The sequence below is a fragment of the Halichoerus grypus genome, chromosome 6 (assembly GCF_964656455.1).
Source record: "Halichoerus grypus chromosome 6, mHalGry1.hap1.1, whole genome shotgun sequence".
Lineage (NCBI taxonomy): Eukaryota > Metazoa > Chordata > Mammalia > Carnivora > Phocidae > Halichoerus > Halichoerus grypus.
Window position 1 is genome coordinate 82912128 of NC_135717.1, and position 23263 is coordinate 82935390.

At 47.1% G+C, this 23263-nt stretch overlaps 1 protein-coding gene across 9 annotated transcripts; it reads right to left on the reverse strand.

The window, feature by feature from the left end:
- Nucleotides 1-1740: 1740 nt before the first annotated feature.
- On the reverse strand, nucleotides 1741-20867 carry ZNF384 (zinc finger protein 384). Of its 9 annotated transcripts, XM_036117711.2 has the most exons (13): nucleotides 20717-20867; nucleotides 20444-20505; nucleotides 19515-19574; nucleotides 13758-13828; nucleotides 13236-13473; nucleotides 12953-13000; nucleotides 12421-12754; nucleotides 11469-11561; nucleotides 7582-7806; nucleotides 6696-6878; nucleotides 5093-5171; nucleotides 3690-3848; nucleotides 1741-3118 (listed from the first exon to the last, which is right to left on the reverse strand). In XM_036117711.2, the coding sequence occupies exons 4-13, from the start codon at nucleotides 13821-13823 to the stop codon at nucleotides 2717-2719; spliced, it is 1827 nt and encodes a 608-aa protein (XP_035973604.1). In that variant the 5' UTR covers nucleotides 13824-13828; nucleotides 19515-19574; nucleotides 20444-20505; nucleotides 20717-20867; the 3' UTR covers nucleotides 1741-2716. The 9 variants fall into 9 exon arrangements, with proteins under 9 accessions (XP_035973604.1, XP_035973605.1, XP_035973606.1 ...); XM_036117712.2 differs by lacking the exon at nucleotides 20444-20505 and having other exon boundaries at nucleotides 20717-20860; XM_036117713.2 differs by lacking the exons at nucleotides 12953-13000; nucleotides 20717-20867 and having other exon boundaries at nucleotides 20444-20706.
- Between the last annotated feature and the right edge of the window lie 2396 nt (nucleotides 20868-23263).

Genomic DNA, 23263 nt, shown 5'->3' on the forward strand with positions numbered 1-23263 from the left:
TTTTTTGTTTTCCAGTTTATATGTGACATTAACTAGCACCATGATTCTGAAAGGATTGGCGCGCGGAGCTCTGTCACAAGTGGGCCAGCTGTCATCCTAGTCAGCTACAGTATAATGAGGACTCCACATCAGGATGGAAACCAATCAAGTGCATGACAGACTGCCACCACACTGGGGAAACAACTCAAAGCCCGTAACCTTAATAGTGGTGTTAGTAAGATAGTGTTTTGGAGACTGTTGTCCCCCCTACCCCCAACTCACACATTCGTGATAATTATCAATGCCACAGGGCAGCGTTTTTAATGAAAGATTTTCAGTCACCTAATTTAGACCAAATATGTGAAGAAGGGTAAGATGAAACCTCAGGTTTACTACTGAGCAAGTGGTAAGATACAGCAGTTGGATCTAGAAGACTTCACTCGAAGTGTCATGCCCCTGGATAACAATTTTATTCCGGTGCTTATGTCCTTCTCTATAAATTGAGACTAGTAGTACCTACCTCATAGAGTTCTTGCTATGATTGTGAGTGAATCCTTAAAAAGAGTAGATTCTGGTTTTAATAGCTGTGGTGAAGATAGGGCAGTCAGGACATTTTCAGCAATTGGCGAGAGCAGGGGAAAGAAGTATTCAGGAAGCTAGCAGACATTGACATGTTTCATCATAGATGATACATTCATTAGTGTCACAGCGCAGATTGAGAGGTCTTGGATGCCCACCCAAGAGACTGGCTGAGCCCAAAACTTAAGTGGGCATTATTACTTCATGGACCATCCACATTCCTCTAGGTCATGAGCACAGTTGCCCAGCAGTACGCAGATAGGCATGTTATTGGATGTTGGAGATTTGTCACGTTTTCAGTGCTTAAAGGTCCTTAATTCTCAAAAAGGAATCTTGGAGGCGATCTAGTCCGATCCCTTCTTTTAACAGCTGAAGAAGCCTGTCGGTGAACACTGCTTGGCGGTGGAGCCAGGGCTGAAGTCCAGGTTTCCTGACCACATTCTACTTTTCAAGCACTATAACTGTCCTGCATTGTTACTCAGTTCTGGTTATGGCTCCCACCACTGCAAACCTACAGATATGGATAATAGATATATGTATGTACGCACTTGGCCGGCTGGCATTAGCCCTGAGCTGGTGATGCTCAGGCAGGAGTGTAGGCCCTTTCAAGAGGACATGCTTCCATTTCTTTCATGGGGAGCTTAGTGGTTTTATCAACACATGACTGAAACCTTGCTCTCATATATTTAGGCATCGCAGGCCCCATAACAGGATTTGTATGTAGAAACCCTCATAAACCAAGATCTCACTTTAAGTATCAATGCTGTGCCCTTCTACGCTTGGGGATACATACACCGAGTCTCATCACACAGCATTCACTCTTCACATACACACACTCTAGTGTAAATTCTTAGTACTGCTCTTTAACATCTCCCCAGGTAGCTTCTTCCCATGCTCGCTCATATCAGCAGCTCCACTGCCTCTGATCCTTTTACACGAATTTATTTCTATACAAGGTTCTAAAAACACCCCTTGGTTTGTACATAAGTTTTTTTTTTCTTCATTTTAAATTGCTTTATAACAACTGGTTTCCTGATTTTTTTCATTTTCTCTTTTCTCTGAAATCTGCCATGATTTAAAAACAAACAAACAAAAAGGACAAAAGGAAATAAAAATGCCGTTGGCCAGAAGACAGGGTGGGTGGAGAGAAACAATAAGGACAAAAATAAACAAAACATCAAATATGAAAATTCTCAGAGATAATGCATTTATAAACACAGAAATGGTTACAACAAAGATGGCCGTGATGAGTGGGTATATATATATATATTTATATATATATTTATATATAAATCCGTGTCCGGCAACTGACCGTGGCACCTAGGGAGCTAAGTCCAGTCCTTGTGTTTGCCCTGAACTCTCCCTTCTCTGCAACACCCCTTGTTTTGGGCTTTCATAAAGAACACAAAGCTCCCACAGCTCCTCTGGCTTTGGGATTGGGAGACTGAGTATGGGGCCTTGGCTGGCAGAGAAGGGGAGAGGCTCCAAGGAAAACCATAACCCACACTTCTAAGCCACCCTTGACCATTATGGGGATCTCCGGCCCCTTGGGGACCACATCTCAGCCCTTGCCCCTTTACAAATAAAGGGGGTCTGACCCCCACCCAGATCTCCCTCTTCCAGCATTAGGTAGGAAGTGAAGTGAGACCATGAGGGGAAGACGGCTCCCGGGGATCGGGGCATGTGAGAAACCTCTGTTCTTTTGCAGGCAAGAATAGAATAGGAGGCTGGTTGCATTTAAGGCTCCCTTCTCTCAGAGATCCGGGAGCACCAGCCTCTAGTCTTCCACCAGCCCCAACTTTGAGGATTATGAGGGTAACGAGAGGGTAAGTGCCCACACTGGAAAAGTTTCTATGAGGTCATAGCAAATCCCTCCCTTGAGCACCAACCCCCAATTGTGAAAAGCTATGCTTAGAAGGGGAGGCTGCTGGATTACACTACCAGCTCATTATTCCTTTGCCAATCAGGAGGGCTGATGTTCCTTTTGAAGAGGAGTTGAGAATAAGCATGGTATCCTGTGTAGGAAGGCCGTGCCTGAGGCCCAAGGAGATGGAGCCAAGGCCTGTCAAGGAAGAAGACTTTTCCCACCAAGAGAAGTTGGAGAAAGAAGGGACCAGAACTTCTTTCCCCTCTTCCCAGTGGGTGGCAGCACAGGTCTCTACGAGCTGGCCAGGTGCTCCACCTGGATGGTGCTGGTGGTGACAGTGAGGCAGATGTCCTTATGATGCTCCGCCGTCTTATAGGGGGTCAGGTCAAAGGAACACTGGGGTGGAGGGTTGGGGTTGCTGTCCCCACCGCCCCCACCCTGGGGGGCTGCCCCAGGGGACTGGAAGTGTGGTGGCTGTGGCTGCTGCTGCTGCTGGGATGCCTGGGAGGCCTGGGCCTGGGCCTGGGCCTGGGCCTGGGCCTGGGCCTGAGCCTGAGCCTGAGCCTGAGCCTGGGCCTGAGCCTGAGCCTGGGCCTGAGCCTGGGCCACTGCCGCCGCCGCTGCTGCCGCCTGCACTTGTTGCTGGAGATCAGGAGGGTTGTGTTTGCGCATATGTTTCATAAGGTACGTTTCCTGAAGGAGATAGAGAAAAAGAGTTGAGGGATGAAAGAGAAGGAAAGAGGTTACTTCTAACTAGCATCCTGGGCTCTTACTTTACTTTAAATAGAGCCATACTTCAACAGAGACATTCTGGAGCCGTGGGCAAGTTCTCCCCAGGAGCCTCTGTCAGTGCTCACTATCGGGCAGGAAGGAGAGGGAGACCCTCAGAGTCACAGTAGGCATTCAACCGGCACAGGGAAAACTGTCATTTCCCCAAAGATCTTTGAGTGGAACGACTTTACCACCACTTCCTGGAGTCCAATGGAAAACATCTAACTGAAATCTTTCTCCCCAGATTGCAAGTTATTTTGCCTTATGTTTAAGTGAAATTAAGAATCATTACTTAGCAATCTTTCTCTATAGGCTTAAGAGATCAGGCACCCCCTAAATTCCTTAGCTATAGATCTGTTTAATTTCGCCTCTCTTTATGGATTCTGACGAGCTGGAGCTAGGGAGCTCTCTCCGGGAAGATGGGGTGAGGTGGACTGTGTGGTCCCGCAGGCCTGTGGGGAAGCGAGGGGCAGACACTGGCCTGAGCACTCACCGACGTGTATGCCCGACTGCAGATCGTGCAGGTGTACACCTTGGCGTGCTTCACCGTGTGCGTAGATAGGTGTACCTCTAGGGACGCTGCGTCCGTGTACGCCCGATGACAGTTGTGGCACTTGAAGGGTTTATCTTTGTTGTGCTGCCGTCTGTGGGACTGGGAAAATGAGGAGAAATCAGGATGAGTGCATCAGACTCATCCTTCCTGCCTCCTTGACCTTAATGCCAGAGCCCTGAGCTGGGGTGTCAGCCTCTCAGGTTCTCCTTCCATCTGAAGGCAGCAGGAACTGCTTTCAGTAAAACTTGAGGAGTTACAGGCTAAGGGAAGAGGCATAGCTCCTGCAGGACCTCCCAGGAGCCTGAAAAGGGAGGACGGCTATGCTGGCCCCACTAGCCCAGTGGTTCCCAAAGTGAAGCATGGGGGGGATGCTAGGGAATACCAAGAGCTTTCCACAGGGCCCCCAAACTCAAAACTATTTTCAAAATAATAGTAAGACCACGTTTGCCTTTTCATTCTCTCATGACTGTACAGAGATTACCTAACGTGTAACGTAGCAAAGACTGAGCACAGCAGGTAGGAGCATCTAGCCATCTTCCGGTAAGCTCAACATTAAAAACGTGCTGGAGTCTAATGGGAAACATCTAAATGAAATCTTTCTCCCCACATTGCAGGTTATTTTGCCTTATGTTTAAGTAAAATTAAGAATCATTGCTTAGCAATCTTTCTCTATAGGGGCTCAGTCAGTTGAACGTCCGACTCTTGATTTCGGCTCAGGTCATGATCTCAGGGTCATGAGATTCAGCCCCGCTTTCAGCTCCACACTGAGCGTGGAGCCTGCTTAAGAGTCTCTCTCTGCCCATCCCCGGCCCCGCTTGTGCACGCACTCACTCTCTAAAAAAAAAAAAAAAAAAGCCAATCTTTCCATTTTTGGGGTGTGTGTGTTTGGAAATACGTTATATACGTTAACATACAATGGGTTTATTACTTTTTTTTAAAGATTTTATTTATTATTTGAGAGAGAGATTGAGCAAATGAGTGGGAGGAGGAGGGGCAGAGGGAGAAGCAGACTCCCTGTGGAGCAGGGAGCCCAACACAGGGCTCGATCCCAGGACCCTGAGATCATGACCCGAGCCAAAGGCAGGTGCTTAACCAACTGAGCCACCCAGGTGCCCAGGTTTGTTATTTTTTAATGAATTACTAAGTATTTTTTCAAGTTTTTCAGTTTCACGTTCTCTGTGTAGACAGGTATTACTCACATCAACAAAAACTCTTTGGGTTTCCCAGTAATTATCAAGGGCGTAAAGGGGTCCTGAAAAAGTTCGGGAACCACTGTACTAGTCAAATGGCACTTTGACCCAAGTCTTAGACGCAAGGCCCCGTGTGGAGGGGGGAACATTTACCTGCAGATTGGACAGCTGTGTGAAGGCTTTCTCACAGCCCGGGTGTGCACATTTGTATGGTCTGTCACCGGTGTGGATTCTGCATGGGATGAGAAAAGAAGAAAGGGAAAGGATGTCAGCAAGGCCACTCAGGGATTGGCTCCTTAACCAACCTCCTCAAGGCCACGCCTGCCCTCCTATGAGAGTACAAGCTGGGTTCCAGGAGATCCCAGACTCAGCTCCTCTCTGACACGGATCATGCCATAGTGCCTGATTTCTGCTCACTGCCTCCGTCACTCAGCTCAAGCTGGGCTCCTCTGATGGGGGAGGAGGGAATGGTGGCTTGGCAGCCAAGACACAGGCAGTCCATAATTTGACATACAAGTCAGCTCCTACAGTAGCTGTCCCTAATGAATGTTCAGAAACATAACGTAAACACATTGGTAAGGAAAAAGAAACATAGAACACTTCTTCCTTGGCCCCCACCATACAACCAAAACCTATTCCCTCAGCCTTGAACACCGCTCCCAGAAAAAGCTTTGGGATCAAAGAAAAGCAGAGTTATGCTAATTATGGAGAGTAGCAGCGATATTAATACTCATGGAAACTCCGTGGGGCTTTTCCCAGTCCGGCCCCCTAAGGGCAGAAATGCCTAGTTTAGTACCAATTCGACCTCTTTCCCAAACACTACAGGGCCCTCCACTGAGATGAGCCAAGGACTTGAGGGTCTGCGGACACCTGCTCCTCATCAGAGACTTCAGAGCCATCTTTGTGACCAGGTGCTTTTCTGGACCTCCAGGATAAAATGTTGGAAACGTCACAAGACGTGTCTCTTTGTGAGGAAAGCCCGACTCCTCCTCTTCGCAAAGCAAGATGTCTGACCCCTTTGAGGGGGAATCACCGCATCCAGAAGCAGCCAGGTGAGAAGGCTTCTGAGCAGTAAGTCTGGACTCCAGTTCAACTTGAGATACCCTTGAAGGACATCAACTCTTCCAGTTAGCAGGTTCACTTCCTCCTAGTCACTCCAGATTCACAGGACAAACGGTGGGCATTCTTATGAAGTATGAGCGTTTTCATTTTGTTGGCCAGTTAGTTCTCTGTGACTATTTTGGACATGTTTTGGTTTGTTCTCTACTCCTGGCATCCTTGGAACCTTGCTGGTTGCTGTAGGGGTCACGAGGCTGGTACCCAGCTCAAGGCCAATGATGTCTCCTGCTCACAACTGGTGCCCTAAGGGCTAGCGGTATGGTCTTCTCCAATCAAATGCCCTTGCTTTGGCACCAAGCAAAAAATCTTGCGAGATGTGTGCACTGGTGTTTTCAGCGAGAGAAATGAAGGCAGAAGCTGTCTCTGCCCCGGGTTCGTCTCTTCCTCCCATGCATCAGGGAATGCCACACAGTCACTGCATCTCCCCCACGCCGCTTGTGCCCCAAAAAAGTTCTCTCCGAGCGTCCGCTTGTGTCTCCAGGGTCGTGGCTGCTTCTTCTCCCAGACGCCGGTCGTATTCTCCTCCAGCCAGGTCTGTCCCCCGCCCCCCGCATGCGGGTTGTTGTGTGTGTCCGGGGCGGGGGTGGGGAGGGCATGCCAGCGGGGGCGGGGGCAGTAGCCCGCCACTCTCCCTTACCGTGTGTGCTGCTGGAGGTGGGAGAGCTGGCGGAAGGCCTTCTGGCAGTAGGAACAGTTGTAGGGCTTGGCCCCCGAGTGGATTCGGAGGTGCTGGGCCAGGTAGGAGGTGTTGGCGAAGGTCTTGGAGCAGTGCGGGCACTTGTGGGGCTTGATGGTCTCCGTGTGCATCTTGGAGTGGATCCTGCCGGAGAGGAGAGGAGAGGAGGGAAGGGGGGAGGAGGAAGCGGTTCGACACCATGGGCTCAGCTCTCTGCTGGGTGAAATGATGTTGCTTGACGGATGACAGCACCCCCTCCTCCCTCCTCCCAAACACACTCCGGCCTGGAGAGGCTAATGACGAGGACACCCGGATCTAGGTTGCTGCTGATCTTACGTCGGCGGCTAGAATGGCAGTGAGATGATGAAGAGCTGCGACCCCTGGCTCCTGGTCACCTTAACGACTTCAGTCTTGTCAACCCTCTGCTTCGTTCTAAGGTTAGCACTCACCACAGATACCCTGCTTCCAAACAGTAATTTGAACAAAGACCAATACCGCCTGCTCCCCATGGACCTGAAGTTGAATGCACACCTTGGCTCTGAACTGAAGCATATAGTATAAGCAGGGCCTGCTCTGCAGAAGATTTCCAAACACAGACACAGAGAGAAACCACAAACACCGTTCCAGACTTTGGGACTGGAGACCACCATTGCCCAGGCCCCCGCAAACTGCTGAAATACAGAGTTTATTTTTCACAGACAGTCATGAGAGCAAACTGAGGCTCCCGAAGGGCCAAGTCAAAAGGGAAAAGAGAAACCGTGAGGAGAGAAGAGTAGGCTCAGGCAACGTGGCCTTAGGGGCAGGGGCTCGCAGCCAGGTGGCAGGGTAAAACCAAGAGCAGCCTTACCGGGTGTGCTGCTGGAGGTGGGACAGCTGGCGGAAGGATTTCTCACAGAAGTTACAACTGTAGGGCTTGGCCCCTGAGTGTATACGGATGTGCTGGGCCAGGTAGGAGCTGTTGGCGAAGGTCTTGGAGCAGTGCGGGCACTTGTGGGGCTTGGTCTCGGTGTGGGACTTGGAGTGGATCTGCATCTCCGACTTTGAGTAGAATGTCAGTGAGCACATCCGGCACCTGGGCCAAGCGAGGGCAGTGGTTAGAGCCTTCCCACTGACAGGGCGCTGCCCCCTCCCTCCACTTCCACAGAAACCAGCCTATCTGATCTCCCGCTTACTGCACCTATGCTGTAAGGCCCTGAGACGAGGAGCTGTTCTGATCTTTATAGTCTAAGCTTCTCATACAGACCCACACAATACAAGTATTCAATAAATATTCGAAGGATCTGACTCCCTAAGTGTGTAGAGAAACAAAAATTCAACCAGAAAAGACAGGTAAATCTTATCATCGGCTCTAGGCTGATATGGATTCCGTTGGGCCAGGTTTATCGACTTACTTCTGTTTTTCTTCTGCCTATAACTTAATTTCAGACTTTTAAAGGGCTCCCTTCCCCAACTTCCCATCTATAAAGGACATGCCTTGGGTATTTCTCAAGTTCCCGAGATGCTAATGAGGACAAACTAGTCGACTATACTCCCCAGAAGGACTTCTCTCCTGTCTCCTCACATAATTGCCTTCTCTCAGATTCTCTCCTACTTCCTTTTTGCCAGTGATTCCTAGGGGGATGGGGGTGGGGAAGGATCGGAATTATTTGGGGGGGCTTTTCCAAATCATGTATGTCGGGCCTGCACCCTGGATCTGGTGTTCCACCGGCCGCCTCCACCCCCGAACCCCTTGGCCATCAAGTGAGAACTACTTTTGCAAAGAGCTGAGGTAACTGTTGGGAGTGGGCTGTCTCCCCTCAAACACTTAGGAGGAAAAGATTTGTGAAACACTGAGCTTCCATGCTAAACCTTTCCTCTTTCCTAGCACATGGACCCAAAGTCAGCACTTTGGGCTGACATCAATAAGCAGCTGATATACTTTCACCCATCACCTGAGTGGGTAATCCTTCCTGTTCTGATATTGCCCAACAGTATCAAATAAGGAGGCCTCTGAGCAAGATAAGCCACAACTATTCAGACTTTATCGAGTAAGAGTTATCTGCGTGTGAGCTGGAATGCTCTCATTCCTCAACAACTCTGCAGTGCACAGTGTGAGCTGGTAGGAAGGGCAGCACCTGGAAGCCAGGCAACTGGGGACAAAGTCCCTCTGCTCTGGTTCCTCCCCAACTTCTTTCCATAATCTGGCCTCAGGATGGTGTGGGGTGATGACTTCTGCTTTCTTCTGATCCCAGGAGAATTTTTAGAGAATAACTGAGATCAAAACTAAAAAGAACTCTGTGCTCCTCAGAGAAAAAAATATTACATTATTTGGGGGTATGGTCTCTATTACTAATGTTTCTACTGAAATTCCGATCATTAAGGTCAATTTCTACATCTCTGGTCACTTGAAAACTCTGAAGGAAATCTGGTTCCCAGTTCGCCAATCCCTGGCTATTGTCTGGCATGCCCAACCATTATATGGGAGGCGCACAGGTTCTGTTTATAGTTAGTACAGTCCAAAGGACACAGCCAATGGAAGTCTGGACACCTGGGCTCTACTCAGGGCTCAGTTATAGGCTTGCTCATCAATCTAGACCTCAATTTTCTGGTCTGTAAAATGGAGAGATAAATATCTTCCCCTAGAAGGGCCGGCAAACCCGCAGAACAGTCAAAGCTAAGCCAAGTGCTCTCTAATAATAAAACTGCACAAATGTTAACAGTACCAGTGCCCATGGATGAGCTCATGCTACTAATCTTCCACTGAGGTTAGAAACTGGACACATTGTCACTTGGAGGGGAAACAGTACTAATGTTACAACATAATTTCCCTTGGTTGCTAAAATTTCTCAGACAGGTGGAACAACACATTCATTTTAACTCAAACAAAAGCTCATAGTTTATGTGTGAGTGTTGAACACACAACTGCACCCTTAGTATGAAATTAACTACAAAAGAGAAAATAACCCTCTTTATCCAAGTTTCAACTAGAGAAGAAACTGCAAAACTTAAATCCATAGACAATGGACTGGCAACAAAATAAGCAGTCTCAAATGACGATCATAATAACCATAATAATAGTTGCCATTTGTTGTGCCAGATATTGCCAGGGCCCCACACCAGTTAGGCACTTGAGACACACTGTTTCCGCTCCTCACAACAACCTGGCAAGTATTATCCCTGTTTTACAGAAAGGAACACTGAAGGCTCAGAGAGGTTAAGTAATTTGCCAAAGGGCAAACAGTTATTCACTACACAAAGCTATGATTCTAACCTAATCTGAGATTCCTCACATTAGACATATTCAAGGAGAGGTAGACTATCATCTGTCAGGAATGTTTAGAAGACTGAACTACAGAGAAGGGGCTGGCTTAGGTGACCATTAAAGTTATTTCCAACTCTGAAATCCTATGAAGCCAGATAAAAGAGCACAAGTCCTTTAATGCAAGGTGTTGGGTGGTTGGAAAGAAATCTGATTTAGGAGCACTGTGGCAGTGGGCAGTAGTCACATCCAACACAAGAATGGGGCCCCTTTTAAGGCATGCAATGCAATGACCCTGTTCACAATAACAACTTTGAGTCACCCCATTTTTTCCCTAAGATATTCAAAACCAATTTCAGATACTCCGATTTTCCCTCAAAACATTTCCACATGATAAATGGGGGGCCGTGACTGATCTTCCCATTTTACAGATGGGAACAAAGAGCTAGAAAGAAGGTGACTTGTCCAGACTAATAGAACCCAAGTCCAACAATACCCAGTCAAATGCCACTGACCACAGGAATGAATGTGGTTGACCCACACATGCACGAGAATAGGGATTTATTTATTTTTGTGTGTGTGTGTTGTGTGTGGATTAAAAAGATTCCTTTGGAACTTCAGAGTTCTGAGTTTCTAAAGAAATTCCAGTCACCTAGAATATAATTAGGCTGCCTTAATTTCAGAGTTCTCCTTAGTCACCTGGGTGTGGGGCCGGTCAAGAATTCCAAAAACACTAAGGGTGTAGAAAATGCTACCAGGGTTTCCTTCCAATTGTATATTCACATTTCTTCCCATAGACACAGTTTAGGAAGTCCAGAGACAGCTTTAATGTGGGCCCAAAAAATAAACAAGCAAAAGCAAAAACAAAAACAAACCCTTGGCAGAATCAGAGTACCCTGATCCATGTGCAAAGCTCCAAAGGGTGTCAGAGACCTAGCCCATTACTCTTAGAACAACACATTTTCTAGAGGTGTATCTCCATGTCACAATGACCTCACTTTAAGCAAATACATAAAAATCCAGATTTCTACAAAATAAAAGGGATTTTCACTTTATAAAATGATATACAAAAGATACTTTTAAATGAATCAAACTTGTCAGGTACCTTTATAAAATATGATGTAAACATTTTCCAGGAACACTTTTATTGTATAAAGTGGGATACACCTGTAATAATAAAGCTGCAGTGAACTTTCGGATTAGAAGCTGGATTCTGCAGTGCTCAATACTTTCTGCATAGCAACACTCCCCTCATTTTCACTTACAAAGAGGAATTTAAACACTCTGTAGTTGTGGCTACTCTCCACAGTAGATGTGTACAACACAAATACAAATAAATGCTAAATGACAACTACTGCTTCTCTCTTTCTTTTGAAGTTCCCAACATTTCAAATCTTAGCTGATATATATACTCCCAACAAATGGGAGGCATAAACAGAATTCTCCCCATTTTACAGATGAGGAAACTGAGGCCCAGAGAGGGGAAAAGGACTTGCCCAGGGTCACACAGCAAGTTCGTGGTGGAGCCGGGAACTGAATCCATGAGCCCAAGGCTCTGTCCATTTCCTGTGCCGCAGTTCCCTTCGCTCCTAAAATGGGAACAACATTGCCCATCTCGGTACACTAAGGACAGACCCAGTCTCCCAGCCATGCACACCTGCCCCTGTCTGCATCAAAGCTGTGACAGTGGTTATCCCACTCTGTAACCTGGGACCAGACTTCCCAAACCCACTAGAGCCCTTGATAGTTTTCAAGGGGATTAAAAGACGTCCAACTTTCAAAGGGCAGGGAGTTTGCTTCTGAAATTCTTTTTGTATAGCGCCACATGCAAATATAAGACTATTTGGCAATGGACAACTTAAAGGAAGTAGAGAATCAAAATGACTTTCATGAATTAGAAAGTGAGCAAACAGGCATTTTATAAGCATATAGTCCAAGGCGGGGGGGAAGGGCGATATCCTGTTCCTCCCATCTTTTTACACAGACCCCTCCCATCATCCCAACCATGCAGGGTCAGGCAGTCAGTGCTCAAATATGGCCCAAGAACCAGTGGATGGCACGCAGGTTAAGGTTAAGGGCTTATCAGAACAGTTTCTTAGAAAATAGGAATGGAAAGTGTAGAAAGCACAAAGGAGCTGGAGACGGAGTCTGAAATCCAATCTAAAGCCTTATCATAAGGAAGAAACTCCGTTAAGTCATTCAAAAATTAGTCAACGCTGACAACCCCTAAAGGAAGGCATACAATGGGTCTGCGTCCTGGGGAAGAGTCACTAGAGAAATGCTAGTTGGAAGCTCTACGTTCCTGCCCCACAACAGAACACCTGACATGCAAGTGGATCTGAGGTAGAAAGCTGTCCGCGTAGAGCCCGATTAGGGGCAAGACACAAAGGGGGTAGGTAAGCTGAGACAGTGATCCTCACCCATTGCTGCCCTGGCTCTGATCCTTACCTATAGGTCTTGCCGTCTTTCTGATGGTCATCATCATCCTCGGGGGAGAGGACATAAGGGTCATTCATCTCAGGTAGCCCTGATTCCAGCATCCGCTTCTTCTTCCGGCCCCGAGGGGGCTTGGGGGCCACATTGCCACCTCCACCACCACCTCCGCCTCCTTCCTCTGTTAGGGTTGATGCTACCTTCTTGGAGAGGTCAGGGACCACCTGCAGGGCTTGTGAGCCGGGGGGAAGAGCTGAGACAATCATGGGAGCCGAAATGGGGAAGGTCTGAGCTGATGAGGCTGTGGTCACAAGGGAGCCTGAGGGGGACGTGATTACCAAACCAGGACCTAGGATTGGGAGAAAAAGGAGATGGTGTCATGTTGTCCAGTCCTGATCCTATTTAATTTCCCCCAGATCATTGTCTAACCAACCCCTCACCACCGCCCTCCCAGCCCAGAGTATATAGGAAACCCCAAACCCTGTAGAAAAATAATGGTCTCCTAACCCCTGTCCCCACCCCACCCCCGGTTAACAGTGAGATTTACCCCTTGATTGACTCCCTTCTCTTCTCCACCTCTGAGAACAGGAGACTCCTTGATTCAGAGAAGGAAAGAATGTCACCTCCTCAAAGGCAGGGACCGCATCTTCTACTTCTTTGTATCCCCCACAATGCCTAGCGCATTGCTAGGCACACAGTAGGCACTTAATAAAAATGTGATTGAGTAATCAAACACATATCCCACTCCCCATGTCCTTGGAGCCCTCCAGCCTGGGGTACTGATCATGGAAGATCAACACCTCAGATTGGAGAAGAGCAGAGTGGCTCACCAGCAGTCATCAGTCCTGTAGACGGCACAGGGACCACGGTGATATTCTGGGTAACGGACGCCTGGCTATGTGGGGTCAGCTGGTCTGACTTGGACTCTGTGTCCATACTGATGCCTGAGGGCAGGGACACTGAGGCAGGCACTGTCAGCAGGGTGGGGTAGTGGGGTGGAGCCAGCCCACAGCCCTTCTCTGGCAGCAGCTGATCCTTCATCTTGTTGATGAACATCGTGTTCTCAATCTAAAAGAAAAGGAAAGGGGAGGCAAGCGGTCTCCTCAGAAAGAGCCTGATTTTGTCTGCTCCCTAAGCACTTTGCATAGTCTGTCCTCCTTGGAGATCAAGAAGTATAATATCTTTGTGCTTCCAGAGAGAAGCCATGACAGAAATTAGAATTCTCAGTGATGGGGGACCTGGTGAAACAGCATGTGATTTATCTTGCTTCAGTCTCCACAGTAATAGAACTTACTGCTCAGAGTTGAAAAAAGTACATGAAAGGGAAGGAGCAAAAACCAAACACCACCTACCTGTCCTGAGACTGTGGGGATAGAAGGCCAGAAGTACGGGTTAGAATTGAAGTGAGATTCTTCCATTCTACCTGAAGAGAGAAAGAGAAACCACGTCACACTCAGGACTAAATCTGAAGAAACGCAGCAACGGAGAAGGGCAGTTGAGGAATTCCTGGCCCCTTCTTTGGCACCTGACCATAGAGCTGGAAATTCAGAGTGAAGATCTCAGGATCTGCCATATTAGTCCCAGAGAGCCACTCAGCATGAAATCCAACAGAGCCTATCCTTTGTAAGATGCCAATGAAAGAACTTGTATACACATCTCACCTACAGAATGTCTCCCATAACCCAAAGAAACAGACCTGGTAATACTTTCCTTTGGTGACAAAAAGAGAAAGTCAAGTCATTAGCAGGGAAGGGATATACCCACAGTCACATGAAGTAAATCACTGACTGACTTAATAACAGCCAGGGTACCTATCCCTGCTCCTCTTTTCCTTTATCCCACAAATCCATCTTCCTTAAAATAAAACATTTTAAGACTTCCAAATGACACATTTGTAGTTCTATGCAGCTTGAAAAGGTTCTAGGCCAGAACACAAAATGTCCAAGGGAATTAAAAGAGTGAAACTGGCAGGAATCACAATCAGTGCCAGATGATACCTGGGGACCATGCCCCCCCAAACCCACCAAGGTCTAAGAACATTCATGGTGCTGCACTGGGTACTACACATGCTGAACGGAGCAGTGAGAACCTGGAATCACCAGTTTAAAAGAACGTTCTAGCACCAGGAGTAGCAGTAGCACCCTGATTCCTACTTACAGGGATTCAGAAAAGGGACAACAGTGGACCAGAACACATTAACACAGTACTAGACTCCTGCTTTGTAATTCTCAAACACGATGCTTCTGAGAGTTCAAGTTCTTCTCTGTGTGTGGATGATAATTAAGCTTAAAACTTTGGGAGGGAGGAATAAGCAAGACGAGCAATCCCTCAGAATCATGTTGCAAGCCACAGATGGGTACAGAATCTAGGCATCCCGCCATTTTCCCACTCTGATCACTTCTCCTAGCAAGGTAGTATGTTAATGACAGTTATTCAAGAGTAGTTTCCCCAAATCCTGGACCTAGAAAGATCCAGCCCAGCAGAAGGCAGGTGAAGAGGGAGTATGAAACTGCTGGAATGGGGAAATGATGAACAGCAGGAAATAAACATTATCATCATGCTGCTACTCTGAACCAGAAGTAACCAAGATTTAGGTGGGGAAGAAGGACCTGTGACTTACAGCCACGAGTGGGTCCCACTGAGGATGTGCTGGAGGCAGATACCAGAGCTGCTAAGTACTGGAGGGTACACTGGGCACAGAAACCAGGTTTGAAGTAGATTAAGAAAACTAGGAAAATCTGTAACAAAGGAGAAACAGAAGGGACATCACTCTAAACGTAACCCTGTTCCTTCTCCTTCTCCAGAAATCTCATCACATTTTTTGCTCTATTAAACAGCATTCTCGATTTTCATAAAACCTATAAAGGGAAGCAGAACTGAATTGCAGCCTACTCTTTCCTAAAAAGTAGCAAAGGAGAGGAGAGGAATGCACCAAACCTGTGACTACAACTTCACACAAATAAGACTCAATAATTAACTGACTCGAGAAATCAACCACAGGCACATCCTGCTCCCCAACTTATAAAATACATCAGAACAGTCTCCAACATTGGTGCTAACCTTTTCCTTCCAGCACTAACTTTATAAAGGGGTCTCAGGTCCTCCTTAGGCGACAGAAATCAAGAAATGATCAGATCACAGTTTAAGGCGATCCAATCTTGCCAAGCCTTTTGGGAAGCTGGGATCCCATCTTGGACCTCCCCACGGTCTCCAACACAGAACTCCTCACCCAGTATGCAAGTCCACATTTAATGGACTGAATGACACTGGACTCTATACAGATTTTGAAAACAATGCTAGGGGGCTCAAACCATAACTCATAACCCCCATCTCTCTAACCTTCTAGTTGAAAGAAATGACACAGACAAGAGTGGTGGCATATGGTGGCAATGAAGTAGAGAATTAGGCTGCAGAGTAAAGAAAGGAGGGTCTAATTATAATCTCCCCCTAAAGAGTCATGCAAGTAAACACATTAGGGATGTGAAAATTTAGAAGGGAGGAACCAAAAGCCTGAAAATAAGAATGTCTTCCAATAGGGTTCCGAAGCACAATGCTCCTCCCTGCCAATAAAGATTAGATCCATTCATATTGTCCTACAAGTGGCTCAGGTGAAACACTTTCTGAGAGAAAGAGCCCCTGTGGGTTCTTACAAAGGGGGCACACAAAGTGACGTGGAGGACAGGACAATGTCACCACCACCATCACCATTAACATCTATTAACTGCTCGTTGTGTTCAGGGCACTGTTCTAAGCCCTTCGAAGTACTTCACAACGACTGCATCATTTAATCCCCACAGCAACTCCATGAAGTAGGTACTGGGATCCCCACGTTTCAAATAAGGAAACTGGAGTCACAGAGTCAAATAGTAAATATTAGAGCGGGGATCTGAATGCAGATACCAAAGAGCAAGTTAAGAATGGGGGTTCTACAAGAGACCCGAACCCTACAACTGAAGTGCATACACTCTGATATTGTGACTTGATACATCAACTAAAATTTACAGCATTTTCAGGAATGGACTATGCATTTTTGAGATAGTTCTCTGTAAATGTTTCCAAAAATGAAATTTTTGATAACAGCAAAAATGCAGTTAAAAGAGGATATTCTCTGTCCACAACCTGGGAGACCTCACTTGGCCACCAAGGTAATTGATTTTAGAATAATGGAATCTGAGTAAAGGGGCCAGACCATCCGGAGGGGTTAAACTGAATAAAAGGCCTCTCCATTTCCCTGGATACCCAGGCTATCCCTCTGCTTTGGTTAAGAGAACAAAGCTGAAGATCAGAACCACAGCTGGTCCTAGGACACAATGATAAATGTGCCTTGTGGGCTTCCGATAAACATGTCTGCCCCAAAGAGGGGGGTACACGGAGAGTTCTGCTCACCCAACTAGAAGCAATATTTGCCTACAAAATGACACCTATATGCTATACTACTGTTCTGAAAAGGCTGACTTCAATCTCTGTATCCCTGAAAGGAGATCAAATGGAGAGCCAAGAAGGAAGGCTCTTGCCAGAATACAATGTAAAGGGCGCCCCCTGGAGTTGTGTAACAGGGCGCTCCTGGTGCCAGATCACTCGATACCTTTTTACTGTCCATTAACCTCTTAACTTTCTATGTTTCATGGAATAATTCTCCTCCCCAAACCATCCCGACATCCAAGCAGGCATATACCAACATTCTTAAAACCTGAAGAAGCCCAATGATATTATGAGGAAACCCCATTTCTACACAGAGTGCCAGTTTTGATGATTATGCCAACATATCAATGATAATAAAAAGAACTGGTTTACCCTAGATTAGGAAGGAAGTAGAAGGCTTTTATTACAGACCCAAAGAGCAGGAAAGAAAGAAAAACATAGTAAGTAGAAAGAAGAATGTTGGCAGATTGAAAATCTGGGTTCTAATTTCAACTTTACTATTGCAGCATACCTCAAGCATTCTGTTAACAAAAAGGAAGGTTTACTATAATTAAGTTGAACAGTATTTTTCTTTCAAGAGGGTCAAAGAACTACACATTTCTTTTCCAATCTCAAAAAAAATCTTGGAAGCACTGAGAAGGTGAAGAAAAAAGACAATTATTAAGTAACACCCATGAAACATTTAGTAAGTCTTGAACACTTGCACCAGAGCTTTGTCCATCTGTCCATCCTTCCACAGCGCGACCAGCCATTCAGGAACAAAGATGCCGCCGCCTGCAGCATGTGGTTTTGGTAGACATGGTAAAAAGACTACAGTCTCTTTCCTGGTACTTACTACATTTAAAAAAATTGTTGTTTTTCAAATAAAGCCCGATTTTTCCTCAGGAAAGCAATATTCTCTTAACACAACAAGTCTTGAGAAAATCATGAAAGACTTGCTCCAACCAAGTGTAGTAGCTGGAGAATGAACCTAGAAATCAAGACTTCTGGAATCTAATTCTAGGTCCCACATCAGTGGTTGACTCTGAATAATTTACTATTCTACTAAGTTTCTATTTGGGTAGAGGATGGAGGAGAATAAACCCCTTAAAACAAATTCATAAGGCATATGGTGATGGGAGGCAGCTCAAAAAAGAAAAAGAAATAAAATGCTTCAAGTGCTCCCGAAAGGAAGAGAGTTAGGGAAATACTTCCATGTGCCGAGGACTACTAGTGACAATTACTGACAATTACATAAAGACCACATAATTACAAAGGTACTACCCAAGAGTATCAGGTCTATAGCCTCCAGCTCAGTAATCATCAACTAGAAGCACCAACAATAAATAGAGATGCGAAGAACAATCAACCCAAACTCAACTGCAGAAAGAACTTGACCCACCAACCTCAGACACTCTACAGAGAAAAACTGCTCCAAAATGCACAACTGCAGGAAGGCTGCAATATTAGCTAAGGACTTGAAATGAAGAAACACAGAGAACCATTTTTCTCTCAGTTAGGAAACAAAATCTTTTTCCTCAGGTTCTAAGGGCACTCAGCAAGGGCCGTCCCAATAGAATTTGGGGGCCTTCCTACCATCTGTGAACTCTTCCAAGTCCAAAATAACCCAGAATAGGTTTATCCCAATTCTACTGGGAAAGACCATCACACCATGCCCAAACACACCAACAGGACCACTACCACCACAAAGTTGGCAATCTGAGCCAGCAATGTCTACCCTGGGTACCGCTGGACTATGGTACCGAGTACCCTGTGGGAAGAAGAGCACAGTGGTTCCCCCTGTCCTGCCTACTTCACTATAAATGATGGATCTGGGAAATATGAGGCAAAAAAAAAAAAAAAAAAGTGGGCAGGGAAAAGGGGGCGGGGCAGTTGGAAAAAAAGAAATATGCACTTAATATTTAATTATCAACTTGGCTCAGAAGCCTATGGGGAATAAATTTTATAAACCAGACTGGAATTGGTCCTTAGAAGACATCTCTAGGATTATAAGCTCTGAACTCAAACTCTTTCGGGTCTCACATTGTCATTTTCAGACTACCTAAAACTCTACCACCATCAAACCTCATTATTTTGAATTCTTCCAGACCTACTTCTGAAGTTCAGTCCATACAATTTTATCCACTTTACTTCAAACTACCCACGAACCAGGTGTTGGTTTTTTGTTGTTGTTGTTTTTTTTCTGAAAACTTCACCCTGACACACCAAACTGAAATAACCCTGTGTCACAGATTCTAATCACTCAACAGGTCCACTTGAAGCACTCCTCTGTGACATTAAGAATATGAACTCCACTCTAAACTCAACTCTGCTTGTTCCAAATCCAGGAAAGCAATTCCATAAGCTATACCACAAGGACTATACTGGCGACTGGGGCCCATTTGTCCCTAAAGCAGAATAAATTTCTCCTTTGGACACAATGCAACCCTACTCAGTGATTTCACTTGGACATTTCATAAATCATTTCTGAATACTGGTGGGAATGGAAAGTGATGGGGTACAGTGCTAACTTTTTACACAAAAACTTCCTGGGTATCTTCAAGAGATCATTTTTCTCTCACAACAAACACCAGTATTAAAATTGCTATTACTAAAAGAATTTTGTCAAATTGTCCCCAAGAAGCCCATTTAATTATGACCCCTTCTCCCCCCAAACCAGAAAAGCCATTAACCCAAAATTGTCTTACCCTCTCTCTCTCTTCCTCCTGTCGTCTTATTCCTTCTCCTTTCCAGGGCTCCTGAACTTTCTGTAAACAAATTGTCTGGGTTACAGGGGCCAGTAAGGGTGCAGCCACCAGGGAACTGTGGAGAACCTCAGGAATTCTTTTGACTGTCAGCAGTCAGTCTGGAAGGCAGGCAGACCCCCAAAATCCAAAGATGCAATGGTATAATAAGGAGTGTAGTGCCACCCACTATGTGGATACAAGGGAAATAAATCCAATTCCCAGGAACTAAGATGAACTCTATCACCAGTGTTTGGGTTCCACTCCTGGGCTCAGACACTGGCTCTTCTTCATTCCCCAGGGCCACGGGTAAGCAGGAGTCAGAGAACAGAGGAGTTGGAGGAAAAGATGGGCCCCTGCCCCCTGAGGATTGCCTCAGAAGGCAAAGCTGAAGACTAGGGGGATGCACAAGCCCTTGTGTCAGGCACAGTGCCAGTTCAGGCCCAGCCACTTCCTCTGGCCTCCCCCCACTTCTTCGAGGACTTCGCCCCTGCCTACCCAAGGCCTTGCGCCAAGAAGTACCTCCCTCAGCCTGCACAGGGGTCTACCTATTGGACACCCCAGCTGTCCCCAAAACACCTTCGCTCCCCTGAGACAGCCCCTGGGAGCCTTCTCCTGATGTCACCCCCAACCCCTTCCTCAAAGACCCTTCTTTGGGACGTCCCTCCTTGCCCTCCAGGGAGCTGAACTCTGCCACCCACCAGACAGACACCCGCCCCCTAAGCCCCCCCATTCCTCCCCATCGCCCGCTCCTCCACAACCACTTCCGGTTCCGGGACGGACACACATACAGTCACACCGTGGACCCCCCCTTCCACGCCCCCCCAAGGAAAAGGGGAGGGGGGAGGAGCAGAGAGCTTGGCGCGCGCCAACTGCAGCGGCGCGAGACTCACCCGGCGGCGACGGCTGCGGCGGCGCCAGAGCCTGAGCCAGAGCGCGGGAGGGGCGGCGTTTGCTGGGAAAGGAGGGAGCCGAGTGGGGCGGGAGGACCAGCAGGGGGCGAAGGGAGGGGGGAGAGCGCGAGGCGGAGCGCGCGGGCACGCACTTTCGGCGCGAGACAGACCCACACACTCACACGCACGGAATGCGCGCGAGACACCCGCAGGGCGGGGGCGCGAGGCAGTGGGTGGCCCCCTCCCTCCGGCCCTCCCTCCCCTAACACTCACCCGGAAGTGGTGCTGCAGCTCGTGCTCCCGAGAACCCCGATTCCTCCACGCCCCCTCCCTCCCTCCCTCCCTCCCCCCAACAGACTCGGAGTAGAGCTGCGGCGGAGAGAAGGCGGGAGCGCCGGAAACGAAAAGGGGGGAGGGAGGGAAATGGCAATGCAGGGGGGGCGGTAAAGGGGAAAGGGGGGAATGCAAAGGTCGAGTCACTTCCGGGAGCGGCAGAGCATATCCGGCGCTGCCAGCGCTCCGGGATATTCAGGGCAGAAGTTACGACAAGTAGGGGCGGAAGTGGCTTCTGCCCAGGGACGTGATAGAGTCCTGTGTGGATGTGACGCCACAACGGAAGCGAAGGCGGATTCCGCTAAGGGCAGAAGCTGAACCTCCAGAATTGCGGTCCCGGCTTTCCGGAAGGGACTTCTGGGGAAGTGGGAGGGTGAAAGCCGACAGGTTTATGAATTATGCATCAGGTACGGGGCCGGGGGTGGGGTGTGTTGGGCCGGGGGAGGCGGGTAGGGATTCTTTTTTTTTTTTTGCAGGTAGGGATTCTTAAAGGACTATGGATCCGTTTCCCTTCCCTCAGCGTAGAATAAACTGATGTAGGAAGTTACCATTATTTTTCGTTATACTCAATATTTCAGTGCTTTGAATTGCGGGAAAGGATGAGGATGTGTCAGTTGTTTTCTGAGGTCCCTACTTAGGCCCCAAGAGTAACTGATAACCTCTCCCTGACCACACCACGTACTCTTGGCTTTGGGTCTCTATGTTCTTGTTGCCCCCATCCACATCTCTATCTCCTCACCCTGCTCTACTTTTATTTTTTATTTTATTTTTTTAAAGATTTTATTTATTTGACAGAGAGAGAGAGAGACAGCGAGAGAGGGAACACAAGCAGGAGGAGTGGGAGAGGGAGAAGCAGGCTTCCCGCTGAGCAGGGAGCCCGATGTGGGGCTCGATCCCGGGATCCTGGGATCATGACCTGAGCCGAAGGCAGACACTTAACGACTGAGCCACCCAGGCGCCCCCCTGCTATACTTTTAAATAGAGCACTCATCACCCCCTGATATTATATTGTTTGCTGTCCACCTCTTCCTGCTGGAATATCGGCTTCATGAGGGCAAGGGCTTTGAATTGTTCACCGCCGTATCCTCAGAGCCACGCATTTAGTAAGTGGTCAGTAAACGTCTGTCGCATAAATGAACACTGTATGAAGTCTTTCAGGAAGCCTTACGGGATTGCTCGAACACATAACGGTTCCGTTCTCTGAATTTCCACAGCATTTAGTCTGTACCTTTTGTTGCTCTTTTAACTATTTCACATACATGACTCTTCAGCAAGATTGTCCGTTTCTCACGGAAGAAACGGTCTCGTATATGGTATCCTTCCCACTGCTTTGCTGAATACGAAGTAGATGCTGAATAAATATATGCTATTTGAGTAAATGAATGCTGCCTGCACCCTGATCTGGCCAGAATCCCCTTGAGCTGAGCTCTATTTTGGCTGAAGCAGAATTGAAGTCCTTCCTACTAACAGTAATAGCCCCTTGCTTAGAAAGCAAAACAACGCAAATAAAAATAATTGTAATGTTCTCTTTATGGATAATGAAAATAAGACTCTGAAGATTTAAGTGATTTTTTTTTTTCACAGCAAGGAAGTAGCAAAAAACACCTAAAAATAAACATTTACGTTAAAGGTTTAAATAGGAGATATGTATCCTTGGTTTGTAATTATAGTTTATATCCTTTTGAAAATGTCTACTCTCTCAACCATATTTTTTGGGCTCTGCACTCAGTCTGTGTTAACTGAATAGCAACAGTTGGCAGGATAAGATCTTAAGGGCTCAGATGTGACCAGACCTAGTTGCTGCATGGGTTAGAAATGGCTAATTCCAGAAACGTTGACTTTGGAGGCTGAGGTAAAGAAGTGGGAGCAAAATGGTAGTAATCACTCTAAGTCCCGGTGGTCCTCTTATTCTTTTCCTATTTTCATTAACTGGTACTCCCTGAGCCTCAGTGTCTCCAACTGTCAGCCCTGCTCCTGCCCTTGCTATAAGAAGCCAGTTTTTTAAGTGCTTTGAACTCCTTACAGAAGAGCTTTAGAGTTAAATGTGGGGCGTAGGGGGAGGAGGGCTGTTAATTTTAGCCTGGGGTTTTCCAGCTGGCACACTGTTTCCATCTTGAATCACTTCCACACCCTGAGCTCTGCCTGGGAGATCCCTCCTCCTGGGGGCTTCCCCATTTCCTGGTTTGGTCTGAGCCATAATGGTAAGCATTCCAGAAAAATGCTTAAGAGAAGCCTGGCTGAGTCATCTGATGCACAGCTCAGGAGGCAAAGAAAGTATAGTGATGAGAGATGCTGGTCCCAGTGGTGCTTGTGATGTGTGGCCTCCAAGAACCAAAAGGGTAGTATGACCATTTTTTGGTATTTTTGGTCTCTCACTAAGCAGTGACTCTCTGCTCTACCACTTGCAACCTTCAAGGACCTCCAAAGGCCCCATAGTCTGTTTCAGTTTCATGAGAGATAGAGGTTAGGATTTGTTCCCCAGGGCCT